Source organism: Oncorhynchus gorbuscha, unplaced genomic scaffold, assembly GCF_021184085.1.
Source record: "Oncorhynchus gorbuscha isolate QuinsamMale2020 ecotype Even-year unplaced genomic scaffold, OgorEven_v1.0 Un_scaffold_4212, whole genome shotgun sequence".
Lineage (NCBI taxonomy): Eukaryota > Metazoa > Chordata > Actinopteri > Salmoniformes > Salmonidae > Oncorhynchus > Oncorhynchus gorbuscha.
Window position 1 is genome coordinate 23121 of NW_025748282.1, and position 14447 is coordinate 37567.

Sequence of the window (14447 nt, forward strand, 5' to 3'; positions counted from 1 at the left end):
TCATCGTGGACCAGCATCCCTGTGAAATGCTATCAACACCTTGGACAGTCTATGTCCTGACAATTTGAGGCTGTTCTGAGGACAAACAGGGGTGCAACTCCATATTAGGAAGGTGTTCCTAATCTTTTATACACTCAGTGTATATCAGATAAAGATGGTGTGATGATCAGTTTTGGTGGAATATTTTATATTACTAAAAAACTTTTGTTTAAATGATAAACAGGCTAAGAATCAACATTTTGGGGGCGTATCTGTACTTTACTATTTATATCGTTGACAACTTTTACTTCACTACATTCCTAAAAAAAAATAATGTACTTTTTACTCCATACATTTTCCCTGACACCCAAAAGTACTCGTTACATTGTTTATGATTAGCAGGACAGAAAATGGTCCAATTCACACACTTATAAGATAACATCCCTGGTCCTCCCTACTGCCTCTGATTTGGCGGACTCACTAAACACAAATGCTTAGTTTGTAAATCATGTCAGAGTGTTGGAATCTGCCCCTGGCTATCCGTGATATGAAAAAACAACTCAGTTGTGCCATCTGGTTTGCTTAATTTCAGGAATTTGAAATTATTCATACTATAACTTTTGATACTTAAGAATATTTACAACCAAATACTTTTACTCAAGTAGTATTTTACTGGGTGACTTTCACTTGAGTCATTTTTTTAAGGTATCATTACCCCAGTCCTCCCGTCAACATGAAACAGCAGGAACCAGGGATTCATCAGACCAGGTAGTATGTTTTTCAAATTCTCCAGCGTCCAGTCTTTTCAATACTTAGCCCACTGCAACTGCAGTCTCTTGTTTTCTGCTGGAAGCTAATGGGGATCCATAATAAATCCATAATAAAAACAACATCATTAACGATGATAGTTTTCACCTGGGTTCACCTGGTCAGTCTATTTCATGGAAAGAGCAGGCCTCTTGTGTGTTCTCTGATGAACTTTTAGGTGAGTTGATGTGAAGCATTTTACACAATTAGAGCAGCATTAAGGCTTCACTCCTGTATGTATACGTTCATGTGTTTTTAGGTGGCCCAGTCGAGAGAAACTCTTTCCACAGTCAGAGCAGGAGTATGGCTTCACTCCAGTATGCATACGTTCATGTCTTTTTAAGTTGTCCAGTTTAGAGAAACTTTTTCCACAGTCAGAGCAGGAGTAGGGCTTCTCTCCTGTGTGTATACGTTCATGTGTTTTCACGCTGTTCAGTTGAGAGAAACTCTTTCCACAGTCAGAGCAGGAGTAAGGCTTCACTCCTGTATGTATACGGTGGTGTATTTTTAATTCACCCAGTTGAGAGAAACTCTTTCCACAGTCAGAGCAGGAGTAAGGCTTCACCCCTGTATGTATAAGTTTATGTGTTTTGAAGTGGCCCAGTCGAGAAAAACTCTTTCCACAGTCAGAGCAGGAGTAAGGCTTCACTCCTGTATGTATACGTTTGTGTGTTTTTAAGTCATCGGGTCGAGAGAAACTCTTTCCACAGTCAGAGCAAGAGTAAGGCTTCTCTCCTGTGTGTACACGTTCATGTCGTTTTAAGGTGCCCATTTGAGAGAAACTCTTTCCACAGTCAGAGCAGGAGTACGGCTTGTCTCCTGTATGCACTCTCTGATGAACTGTTAGAACCTTTGATGTTGAGAAACTCTTCCCACAGTCAGTGCAGGAATACAGATTCTCTCCTAGGTGTATTTTTAGGTGTATTTTTAGTGTTGATATAACTGAAAAATTCTCCTCACAATGTGGGCAGTGGTGAGACCTCTTAGCTCTGCGATCTTCCAGCTGCTCTCCGGATGTAGAGAATGTCTCAACATGGTCTCCTGTGAGAACAACATCAGAAGAACCAGTCAGTTGTGTGATATACACTACAGGTCAAACGTTTCAGAACACATACTCATTCAAGGGTTTCTTAATTTGACAATTTTCTACATCGTAGAATAATAGTGAAGACATCAAAACTATGAAATAACACATTTGGAATCATGTAGTAACCCAAAAAAGTGATAAACAAATCAAAATATATTATATTTGCGATTCATCAATTAGTCACCCTTTGCCTTGATGACAGCTTTGCACAATCTTAGTATTCTCTTACCATGAGAAAGAGATTTCCCAATCTTCTCTTCTTCATCTTTAATGTTGACATTCAGCTCCAGTGTTTGACTGCAGTCTTCCAGCTTCACTGATGCCATCTCTGGATCCTGCAGTGAAAACTGGGCTCCACTGTCACAATCAGGACCCAGTGACTGTAGGTTTGGACTCCGTGTGGAAGGAGAGAGGCAGGCTGGGTTTGTCCTCACTGTTGATGTTACCGGCCTCAGACGTAATTCTAGTCGTCCTGTAGTAACAATGAGAAACAGACACAAAAAGTTTGTCTTGACAGTTCTGGCACTTTATTCTCTATTAAATACATTATATTTCTTCTTGTTCAATCATCTAATTCAGCGCTTGACTTGGACTGAAATATGTGCCGGTACTCATTTTTAGGTTCAGGAGCTCCACAATACTGTTGAGCTAATATCCTATAAGAGGAACATGAGCTCAAACAGTAGACATTTGAGGTGATGGTACTCAGCTCCGGTGAGTTCCTGTCCAAGTCAAGCACTGATCTCATTTCAATAGATCAGGTTGATAAACATTAAGAACAAAACATTAATTTGTTAAAATTAGACAAAGTACCTGCTTTAAATTTGTCTACACAACGTAAGTGCACTTAACCTCTAGTAGATTTTCCCAAATTCGCATAAATGACTAAAAACCATTTAGTACAAGGTTTCAGTATGCTTTAAGCAGCAATATGTACCATTTTCCTCAATAACCTTGTATTCGCTGTATTATTTCAATCAAAAACCAATAGTATTTCCCGTTCACACCATAATAACATTTATAGATAAATATAGAAACAACTGCATATGTCTGAATATTAGTATACATGTAGAAACACGATAATCATTACATTTAGCTTCAAAACAGTAGAGCAACTGTGAAATTGTTTCTCCCTGCTGCACCCGCACTGCCTGCACTGAAGTCCGTTGACGCAGACCGAGTGGGAGCCGCCATTTTACCTCCCCGTGAATTTTCCTTTTCATGGAGTTCTTCGGACAATTCCTTCGACCTCATGGATTGGGTTTTGCTCTGACCTGCGCTGTGAAACGTGGGACCTTATATAGACAGGTGTGTGCCTTTCTAAATCATGTCCAATCAGTTGAATTTACCACAGGTTGACAACTTCAAGTTGTAGAAACATCTCAAGGATGGAAACAGGATGCATCGGAGCTCAATGTCGAGTCTCATAACAAAGAGTGAATAGTTATGTAAATAATGTATTTCTGTTTCAAATTTTTGATAAAATTTGAAAACATTTCTAAAAACCTGTGTTTGCTTTGTCATTATGGGGTATTGTGTGTAGCTTGATGAGGAACATTTTTTATTTAATCAATTTTAGAATATGGCTGTAACGTAACAAAATGTGGGAAATGTCAAGGGGTCTAAATACTTTCGGAATGGGAGAGGGGATACCTAGTCAGCTGTACAACTGAATGGGAGAGGGGATACCTAGTCAGTTGTACAACTGAATGGGAGAGGGCATACCTAGTCAGTTGTACAATTGAATGCATTCAACTGAAGTGTGTCTTCCACATTTAACCCAACCCCTCTAATCAGAGAGGTGCGGGGGGCTGCCAGAATCAACAACCACGTCTTCAGCACCCGGGGAACAGTGGGTTAACTGCTATGCTCATGGACAGAACAACATATTTTTACCTTGTCAGCTCGGGGATTTGATCAAGCAACCTTTCGGTTACTAGTGCAACGCTCTAACCACTAGGCTACCTGTAAGTATTCATATAAGTAGGCTGTGAAATACAAAAGGGGAATAAAACTATTCGATAAGTATCATGAAAATGTTGAGCTCTATCATCCTCCACTCACTATCACCAGGGTTAGTAACTACACAGACTCATTTCATATCATCCTCCACTCACTATCACAAGGGTTAGTAACTACACAGACTCATTTCATATCATCCTCCACTCACTATCACAAGGGTTAGTAACTACACAGACTCATTTCATATCATCCTCCACTCACTATCACAAGGGTTAGTAACTACACAGACTCATTTCATATCATCCTCCACTCAGTATCACAAGGGTTAGTAACTACACAGACTCATTTCATATCAACCTCCACTCACTATCACAAGGGTTAGTAACTACACAGACTCATTTCATATCATCCTCCACTCACTATCACAAGGGTTAGTAACTACACAGACTCATTTCATATCATCCTCCACTATCACCAGGGTTAGTAACTACACAGGCGTTAGTAACTACACAGACTCATTTCATATCATCCTCCACTCCACTCAAGGGTTAGTAACTACACAGACTCATTTCATATCATCCTCCACTCAGTATCACAAGGGTTAGTAACTACACAGACTCATTTCATATCATCCTCAAACCACAAGTAGTAACTACACAGTTCAGACTCATTTATCCTCCACTCACATGAAATAACATCTACCTCCACTCTCACATTGTAACTACACAGACTCATTTCAGTTCATCACATGTAAAACAGACTCATTTTAAAACTTTAAAACACTGTCAACTTCACTTCAGTCTCCTCTCTGATCACTCCAGACAGACCAGCGAATAAAATAAATGCTGACAATACTGATGTCAAACCATGCAAGTGTCAACATGAAATAAATCTATCTCATTGAAACAGAATGAAACAGCTCTTTTCATACACATGACAAAATTAACAGAATGTCCCAACTCTTATCCTCCTCTTCTTCATCTTTAATGTTGACATTCAGCTCCAGTGTTTGACTGCAGTCTTCCAGCTTCACTGATGCCATCTCTGGATCCTGCAGTGCAAACTGGGCTCCACTGTCACAATCAGGACCCAGTGACTGTAGGTTTGGACTCCGTGTGGAAGGAGAGAGGAGGGCTGGGTTTGTCCTCACTGTTGATGTTACCGGTGTCATACCTGAGTCGGCAAGTAGTATAAGAGAAACAGACACAAAAGTTATTTTCTTGACAGTTTGGCAAGGTCTTTATTCTCTATTAAATATATATATATATATATTTTTTTTTTGTTGTCCAATTATCTAATTCATTGCTTGACTTGGACTGAAATAGTTTTCAATACTAATTTTGGGTGCTGGTACTGTTTATATTTAGGTGCAGGAGCTCCACAATACTTTTGAGCTAAAACTTAACCTGTAGTAGATAAATGCATAAAAGACTCAAACCATTTTGTACAAGGTTACAGTTTGTTTTAGGCATCAATATGTGATATTTTCATTAATAACCTTGTATTCACTCTTTTACTTCAAAAAACTATTGTATTTCCTGTTCACACCATAGTAACGTTTATAGATAAAGACAAACTGAATGTGTCAATATTATTTCACATGTAGTAAATCGATAATCATTACATTTAGCTTCAAAACAGTAGTGCAACCGTGGTCATGGATCTGAGCTATGCAATCTGGTTTCCGAGCTGGTCATGGGTGCACCTCAGCCACGCTCAAGGTACTAAACGATATCATAACCACCATTGATAAAAGACAGTACTGTGCAGCCGTCTTCATTGACCTGGCCAAGGCTTTCAACTCTGTCAATCACCGCATTCTTATCGGCAGACTCAACAGCCTTGGTTTCTTAAATGAAAGCCTGGTTCACCAACTACTTTTCTGATAGAGTTCAGTGTGTCAAATCGGAGGGCCTGTTGTCCAGACCTCTGGCAGTCTCTATGGGGGTGTCACAGGGTTCAATTCTCGGGCCAACTATTTTCTCTGTTTATTTCAATGATATAGCTCTTGCTGCTGGTGATTCTCTGATCCACCTCTACGCAGATGACACCATTCTGTATATTTCTGGCCCTTCTTTGGACACTGTTAACTAACCTCCAGGCGAGCTTCAATGCAATACAACTCTCCTTCCGTGGCCTCCAACTGCTCTTAAATGTAAGTAAAACTAAATGCATGCTCTTCAACCGATCGCTGCCCACACCTTCCCACCCGTCCATCACTACTCTGGACGGTTCTGACTTAGAATAAGTGGACAACTACAAATACCTAGGTGCCTGGTTAGACTGTAAACTCTCCTCCCAAACTCATATTAAGCATCTCCAAACCAAAATTAAATCTAGAATCGGCTTCCTATTCCGCAACAAAGCCTCCTTCACTCATGCTGCCGAACATACCCTCGTAAAACTGACTATCCTACCGATCCTTGACTTTGGCGATGTCATTTACAAAATAACCTCCAACACTCTACTCAACAAATTGGATGCAGTCTATCACAGTGCCATCCGTTTTGTCACCAAAGCCTCATATACTACCCACCACTGCGACCTGTACACTCTCGTTGGCTGGCCATCGCTTCGTACTCGCCGCCAAACCCACTCCAGGTCACCTATAAGTATTTTCTAGGTAAAGCCCCGCCTTATCTCAGCTCACTGTTCACCATAACAATACCCACCCGTAGCACGCGGTCCAGCAGGCATATTTCGCTGGTCATCCCCAAAGCCAACTCCTCATTTGGCCACCTGTCCTTCCAGTTCTCTGCTGCCAATGACTGTAACTAATTGCAAAAATCACTGAAGTTGGAGACACTCACTAACTTTAAGCATCAGCTGTCAGAGCAGCTTACTGCACCTGTACACAGCCCATCTGTAAATAGCCCACCCAACTACCTCATCCCCATATTGTTATTTAGTTTTGCTCTTTTGTACCCCAGTATCTCTACCTGCACATCTATCACTCCAGTGTTAATGCTAAATTGTAAACATTTTACCACTATTTATTGCCTTACCTCCCTAATCTCACTATATTTGCACATACTGCATATATATTTTTTCTATTGTGTTATTGACTGTACGTTTGTTTATCCCATGTGTAACTCTGTGTTGTTTTTTGGTGAACTGCTTTGCTTTATCTTGACCAGGTCACAGTTGTAAATGAGAACTCGTTCTCTACTGGCCCACCTGGTTAAATAAAGGTGAAATAAAATAAATAAAATAGTTCTACAGCAACTCTTCATGCACAGTGGGACCTGACATGAGGACTCCTTGCTGTCCCCAGTCCACCTGGCCATGCTCCTGCTCCAGTTTCAACTGTTCTGCCTTACTATTATTCAACCATGCTGGTCATTTATGAACATTTGAACATCTTGGCCACGTTCTGTTATAATCTCCACCCGGCACAGCCAGAAGAGGACTGGCCACCCCACATATGCTCTCTCTAATTTCTCTCTTTCTTTCTCTCTCTCGGAGGACCTGAGCCCTAGGACCGTGCCCCAGGACTACCTGACATGATGGCTCCTTGCTGTCCCCAGTCCACCTGACTGTGCTGCTGCTCCAGTTTCAACTGTTCTGCCTTATTATTATTTGACCATGCTGGTCATTTATGAACATTTGAACATCTTGGTCATGTTCTGTTATAATCTCTACCCGGCACAGCCAGAAGAGGACTGGCCACCCCACATAGCCCGGTTCCTCTCTAGGTTTCTTCCTAGGTTTTGGCCTTTCTAGGGAGTTTTTCCTAGCCACCGTGCTTTTACACCTGCATTGTTTGCTGTTTGGGGTTTTAGGCTGGGTTTCTGTACAGCACTTTGAGATATCAGCTGATGTACGAAGGGCTATATAAATAAATTTGATTTGAGTGGGAAGTTGGAATGAAAAACACCAACTTAAGTTAGATAGAACCTGCTCTTACCATGATTAACAGATGTCCCAATCTTCTCCTCCTCTTCTTCATCTTTAATGTTGGCATTCAGTTCCAGTGTTTGACTGCAGTCTTCCAGCTTCACTGATGCCATCTCTGGATCCTGCAGTGCAAACTGGGCCCCACTGTCACAATCAGGACCCAGTGACTGTAGGTTTGGACTCAGTGTGGAAGGAGAGAGGCAGGCTGGGTTTGTCCTCACCGTTGATGTTACCGGCCTCAGACTTAATTTGAGTCAGCCTGTAGTAACAATGAGAACCGGACACAAAAGTTAGTGCCAGAACTGCCAAGACTTACTTTATTATCTAAAAATACGGTTTATATTTAGGTGTAGGAGCTCCACAATACTGTTGAGATAATATTCTATAAGATGAACATGAGCTCAAACAGTAGAAATTTGAGGTGACGGTACTCAGCTCAGCTCCAAGTCAAGCACTGATCTCATTTCAATAGATCTGGTAACTAAGCATTGACAACAAAACATTAATTAATTCACATAAGACAAAGTATACACTTTAAATTAGGCTACACAACTGTAAATGCAGTTAATCTATAGTAGACTTCCTGAATTTACATAAATGCCCCCCAAAACATTTAGTACAAGGTTGTAGTATGTTTCAGGCAGCACTGTGTACTATTTTCCTGAATAACCTTGTCTCCACTGTATTATTCCAATCAAAAACCAATAGCATTTTCCTTCACACCATAGTAACATTTATAGATAGACAGAATCAACTGAATGTCTCTGAATATTAGTTCACATGTAGAAAACTGATAATCATTACATTTAGCTCCAAAACAGTAGCACAATTGTGAAATAGTCTCTGCTGCACCCTCACTGCCTGCACTGAAGTGTGTTGATGCAGACCGAGGGGGATCCGCCATTTTCCCAGCTCGTGAATTTTACACAAAACCAAAAACGACATGTAAAACGAACCCAGAAATCTCAAATAGATTGATCCTTAATGAAAATACCTTGACGAAATTATATAACGTTACATCCACTCAGACTAACCCAAAGTCTATGACTATGTGCTTTGTAGAAAAGTGATCACGTTAACCCACGCGGTTTGACACAAAAATAGCACATAAAACCTTCATCAAACGCGATAATAACTTGACGCATTTACTACCTGACATGTTATTTCGATATTATAACGTGCTATTACATACCAGTAGTAATACACGGACAAAGAAGTTGTCGTCTCGGCTGCACAATTCTGGCGTATCCTATATTCTGAAGAATGATGCGCGCCTGCGCGGAACTTCCTGTTCTCCCACAACCAGTTTCTAAACCCAGAGACGTAACAACGCGAGACTTCAGAGAATGCTTGGGGTTGAGAAGTCAGTGAGAAGTGAACAATTCTGATACTTTTGCAGCGTTTAATGGGGATCCTAATAAATACCAAAACTATTCCGTCGGCACACACTTGATGCATGGCCATTATTTTATCAATGTCATAACTGCAGTGGTTTATTCACAATAGCTCTCACTGCGAATCATACATATCCCAGCATCACATCAGTAGGTATTGGGAAATCTACCAGTACATATGTGTCCATTACACATTGTGTAGTCGTCAGCTGGATGAGTGCACTATATATATATATGTGTGTGTCTGGGTCATTATACCCCATTAGACATGCACCTGTCTGGGGACTGACCATGACTGTTTATTTATTAACCATTGTATGGCTCTAATGTTTCCATGTCCTAATATGAAACCAAACTAAAATTAGTGCAAGGCAAAAAGATAATGGTGGCTCAATGCCAGAGGGGATAATCATTAACATCAAGAGGAGTTTCTATGTGTGTGACGTAAAGATGAAACCTGTATAAAGAGTGTGTGCCAAGGCTGGAAAGTTAGTTGTTTTCATGAACAAGCAAGGCTGATATTACTCTGTAATAAAAGTATATTGGAACTCACAGGCGAGAAATGTGAATGTGAGAAATATTATTGACTGAATATTTTCACAACATAGGCAGACACTCTTCACTCTTCCAGCGAAACTCCAGATATAACATCCTTTAATCGGTACCCTGCTCCGAAAAACAATGCTCTCTCCTTCTGCTCTTCTGAGACACATGAAATCAAACCAAAACCACTACTGGTCAGTCTTTAGAAATTGGTTGAGGTTTTCCTTTGTGTAATGAAGAAGTAGCCCTGTTCAGAACGAGGGTCACTTGTAGTGTACTATTAGATAGAGGCGCGTGACCAGAAAGCTAGCTACAGTTTGTTTTCCTCCTGTATTGAACACAGATCATCCCGTCTTCAATTTGATTGATTATTTACGTTAAAAAATACCTAAAGTTGTATTACAAAAGTAGTTTGAAGTGTTTTGGAAAAGTTTACAGGTAACTTTTGAGATATTTTGTAGTCACGTTGCGCAAGTTGGAACTGGTATTTTTCTGGATCAAACGCACCAAATAAATTGACATTTTGGATATATATCGACAGAACTAATCAAACAAAATGACAATTTGTGATGTTTATGGGACATATTGGAGTGCCAACGAAAGAAGCTCGTCAAAGGTAAGGCATTAATTATATTTTTATTTCTGCATTTTGTGTGGCGCCTGCAGGGTTGAAATATGCTTCTCTCTCTTTCTTTACTGGGATGCTATCTTCAGATAATAGCTTCTTTTGCTTTAGCCAAAAAGCCTTTTTGAAATCTGACATGTTGACTGGATTCACAACAAGTGTAGCTTTAATTTGCTATCTTGCATGTGTGATTTAATGAATGTTTGATTTTTATAGTAATTTATTTGAATTTGGCGCTCTGCATTTTCCCTGGCTTTTGGCCACATATCTCAGAGAGGTTTTATAGGGGAATTTCACCCTGGCTCTACCGTGGCATATAGTCATTAGTATATTACCATCATTACGTTTTTTGTGAGAAAAAAAAAACATAAAAATTATCCTAACCACAAGCTAGAACTAGCACATAGAACTAGCACATAGAACTAGCACATAGAACTAGCACATAGAACTAGCACATAGAACTAGCACATTTTCATTTCACTGGTAGAATCAGGAAGTGTCTACTTCCTGTGTGTTCATCTGCTCTTAGTGAACCACCAAGTCCCGCATTCATAGCAGGCAAGTCGGTAGTTGAACAGCTGTTGTCGAGAGAGGGAGGGGGAAGGGGTTTGAGGCACCAATCTTGAATGTCATTGAGTGACGAGAAAAACAGTCTGAGGGTGCGTTATTGGCAGATGTAATCACCAAAGTCTGAAAAATCACTAATGAAATCAATCAATATTACTGTCTGTTGAGCTGAATCTGAACAGCCAATCACATGTTTTGCTTTGCCTCAGGTGAGGTGACATCATCTCACTTACTCATTAAAATATGTCCACCGTGGATGACAGACCAAAAGGATAGCTGTAGATTAATCAACTCTCCACTAGGAGGTGCTGGCCAGTCTATTGTCTTTTCTGATAGTGGATATAAAGTTGAAGATCTAACGTTGTTTCAAAGGTACAAATTCAACATATATTCAACCTATTTATGCAAGGTCAGTCATTTCATAGCCTGTTTATAACTATGTTGAAAATTGGTTAACATGATGCCATAATCCTGTGGTTGAACCTCAAAACAACAGCTTTTGCAAATCCAATGTACAGTATTCTGCACATACATTCCACGTCACAATACGTTGATAAATTATGTTGAAACACCGTTGATTCAATCATTTTGTGCCCAGTTGGCACCTTGTCAGTTGTGCTGTGTATTGTTAGCTTCTATTGAACAATGAAACAATTTGTGGTGAGAACCAATATAGATTTTTTTTTACCTTTATTTTACTAGGCAAGTCAGTTAAGAACAAATTCTTATTTTCAATGACAGCCTAGGAACAGTGGGTTAACTGTCTGTTCAGGGGCAGAATGACAGATGTTGTACCTTGTCAGCTCAGGGATTTGAACTTGGAACCTTTTGGTTACTAGTCCAATGCTCTAACCACTAGGCTACCCTGCCACCCCAGATATTTAGATATGATATTGATTTAGTTTGAAATAGATATGAGCAAGGCATATTGTGATATAATATAATAATAGATATCAGTTTATCCTTGCTGTTAACCTACACTTTTATGTATAGTAGAACAGCCTTCGCTCAAAACCTTCTCAATGTAGCATAGTTAACTGCTTGACCACAGGCATTCAATTGATTCCTATTTTATTCAAACTGTTGAGGTATGTTAGACACCCCGAACAATCACACTTGGCCCAACCAGCATCCAGCATCAGTTTTCTGGACTTCACAAAGCCATGGAAGTGAAGTGTAGACAGTTGCATTGTTATTCATTGAAATAGATATGATCTCGGTGGAAGCTGCTGAGAGGAGGACGGTTCATAATAATGGCTGGAACGGCATCAAACACCTGGAAACCATGGAAACCATGTGTTTGATGTATTTGATACCATTCCCAACCATTACCACCAGCGTGGCCTCCCCAATTAAGGTGCCACCAACCTCCTGAGTTTGGTATCGATATCAGTTTGAAAAAGTCCTACTGTTATTGATATATACTTGGTGCCCATCACTTAAAACAATGTAGTCTGATGGTTGACTGAATGGTACTGCTGCCCTCTGCAGTTTTCTGTGGGAATGATGTCGAAGACAACATGTATCAGATAGAGATGGTGTGATGATGTTTTCACCACTAGTTTGGGATCATTTTTTACCACTAAATTACCATTTCTTTAATGATAAACAGGCTATGAAATGACTGACTACATGTGTTTATTAAATTGTATTTTCAAAACTAGAAATGTTATTTTAGTCATTGATAATAAATGTGTTTGGAAAACCACATTCAAGCCGACTAAATTGATCTGCCAATGAAACATAAAGTTTGTATATGAATGTTTACTGGTCAAACTCTTCTCTTTTGTCTAATGAATTACAAAAACTATGTTTCAAGTGACATATTTACTATTTTTCTGAAGCTGAACAAGACAGCAAGTTGAAATTAAAGTTACGTTCCTGGGCCGACACATCACAGACAAACTGAAATAGTCCACCCACACAGACAGTGTGGTGAAGAAGGCGCAACAGCGCCTCTTCAACCTCAGGAGGCTGAAGAAATAGGCTTGTCACCCAAAACCCTGACAAACTTTTACAGATGCACAATCGAGCATCCTGTCGGGCTGTATCACAGCCTGGTATGCCAACTGCGCCGCCATCAACCGCAAAGCTCTCCAGAGAATGGTGAGGTTTGCACAACGCAACACCAGGGGCAAACTACCTGCTGTCATGACGTTGCCCTCTTTGGGAACAGTGAGCACCACCCCCTCCATATGCACCATCCCCCTCTCTCCGTCGCTCCTACTCCCAGGCTGCTGCGACCTCAGGTCGTAAATTCCTGGAGGAGAATCCTGCCTCATGATCAGAAAGTATAGAGAGAGAGTGAGTTTCATAGAGAGAACAAAGGAATTTCTTCCACCTCACAGAACTGGAGAACCGAACGACATTCATGTTCTGGAGAAGGTATAAAAGATCGGTGAAGTAATGAGCTACGAACTGGTCCGTTTGGTACAATTCTGGTAAACTCATGAGCGACAATACAGCCACATTACCATTATACTGTTTATACAAAAGTCTCAGTTATGAGGCTTACATCTAGTTGTTGTATAGAATGAATGAGTAAAGATGGAACTATTTGTGAAATTATGTAATGTGATTTTAGACTGTTCTTCCGGCTGAAGTCCTGTTAACCGGATCGATTTGACAACAGCCGGCCTAGGAACAGTGGGTTAGCTGCCTTGTTCAGGGGCAGAATGACAAATTGTTACCTTGTCAGCTCGGGGATTCTATCTTGCAACCATCCGGTTGCTCTAACCACTAGGCTACCTGTCACCCGGTATGGCCAGAAGAGGACTGGTCACCGCTCTGAGCCTGGTTAATCTCTAGGTTTCTTCCTAGGTTCCTGCTTTCTACTGAGTTTTTTGTGGCCACTGTGCTTCTACATCTGCATTGCTTGCTCTTTGTGGATTTTAGGCTGGGTTTCTGTTCAGCACTTTGTGACAACTACTGATGTAAAAAAGGGCTTCATAAAATACATTTGATTGACATGTATATCACACCAACTGACTGGTTCTTCTGATGTTCACACAGGATACCATGTTGAGACATTATCTACATCCAGAGAGCAACAGCAGGAAGATCACAAAGCTAAGAGGTCTCATCACTGCCCACATTGTGAGGAGATTCTCATTTCTATCAAAGCTAAAATTTACCTAAAAATACACACAGGAGAGAAGCCTACTCCTGCTTTGAATGTGGAAAATGCTTCAAAACATCAAATGAGCTAAAAGTTCATCAGAGAACACACACAGGAGAAGCCTTTCTTATAAAATAAAATAATAAATTCTTCTGCCCTGACTGTGGAACTAGTTTCTCTCAACTTTCCCACTTGAAATCCCATGAACGTATACACACAGGGAGAGAAGCCTTACATCTGCCCTGACTGTGGGAAGAGTTTCTCCCAATTGTGTACCTTAAAAACACACCAACATATACATACAGGAGAGAAGCCATACTCCTGCTCTGATTGTGTAAAATGTTTTAAAACATCAACTGAGCTAAATGTTCAACAGAGACCACACACAGGAGAGAAGCATTACGTCTGTTCTGACTGTGGGGTGAGTTTCTCTCACCAGAGCAACTTAAAAACACACCAATGTTTTCA

The 14447-nt window shown here is 40.4% G+C and overlaps 1 protein-coding gene across 1 annotated transcript; it reads right to left on the bottom strand.

Moving 5' to 3' along the window:
• Positions 1–627: 627 nt before the first annotated feature.
• LOC124028460 (gastrula zinc finger protein XlCGF7.1-like) lies at positions 628–2975 on the bottom strand. Its single transcript, XM_046340507.1, has 2 exons — positions 2103–2975; positions 628–1827 (listed from the first exon to the last, which is right to left on the bottom strand). The coding sequence occupies exons 1-2, from the start codon at positions 2197–2199 to the stop codon at positions 1004–1006; spliced, it is 921 nt and encodes a 306-aa protein (XP_046196463.1). The 5' UTR covers positions 2200–2975; the 3' UTR covers positions 628–1003.
• Between the last annotated feature and the right edge of the window lie 11472 nt (positions 2976–14447).

Excerpts from the sequence above, each read along its gene's own strand:
- LOC124028460 (XM_046340507.1), bottom strand. The coding sequence starts at position 2,199 with ATGGCATCAGTGAAGCTGGAAGACTGCAGTCAAACACTGGAGCTGAAT. Across the intron at positions 1,828-2,102 it reads TGGGAAATCTCTTTCTCATG|GAGACCATGTTGAGACATTC; the intron begins GTAAGAGAATAC and ends TTGTTCTCACAG.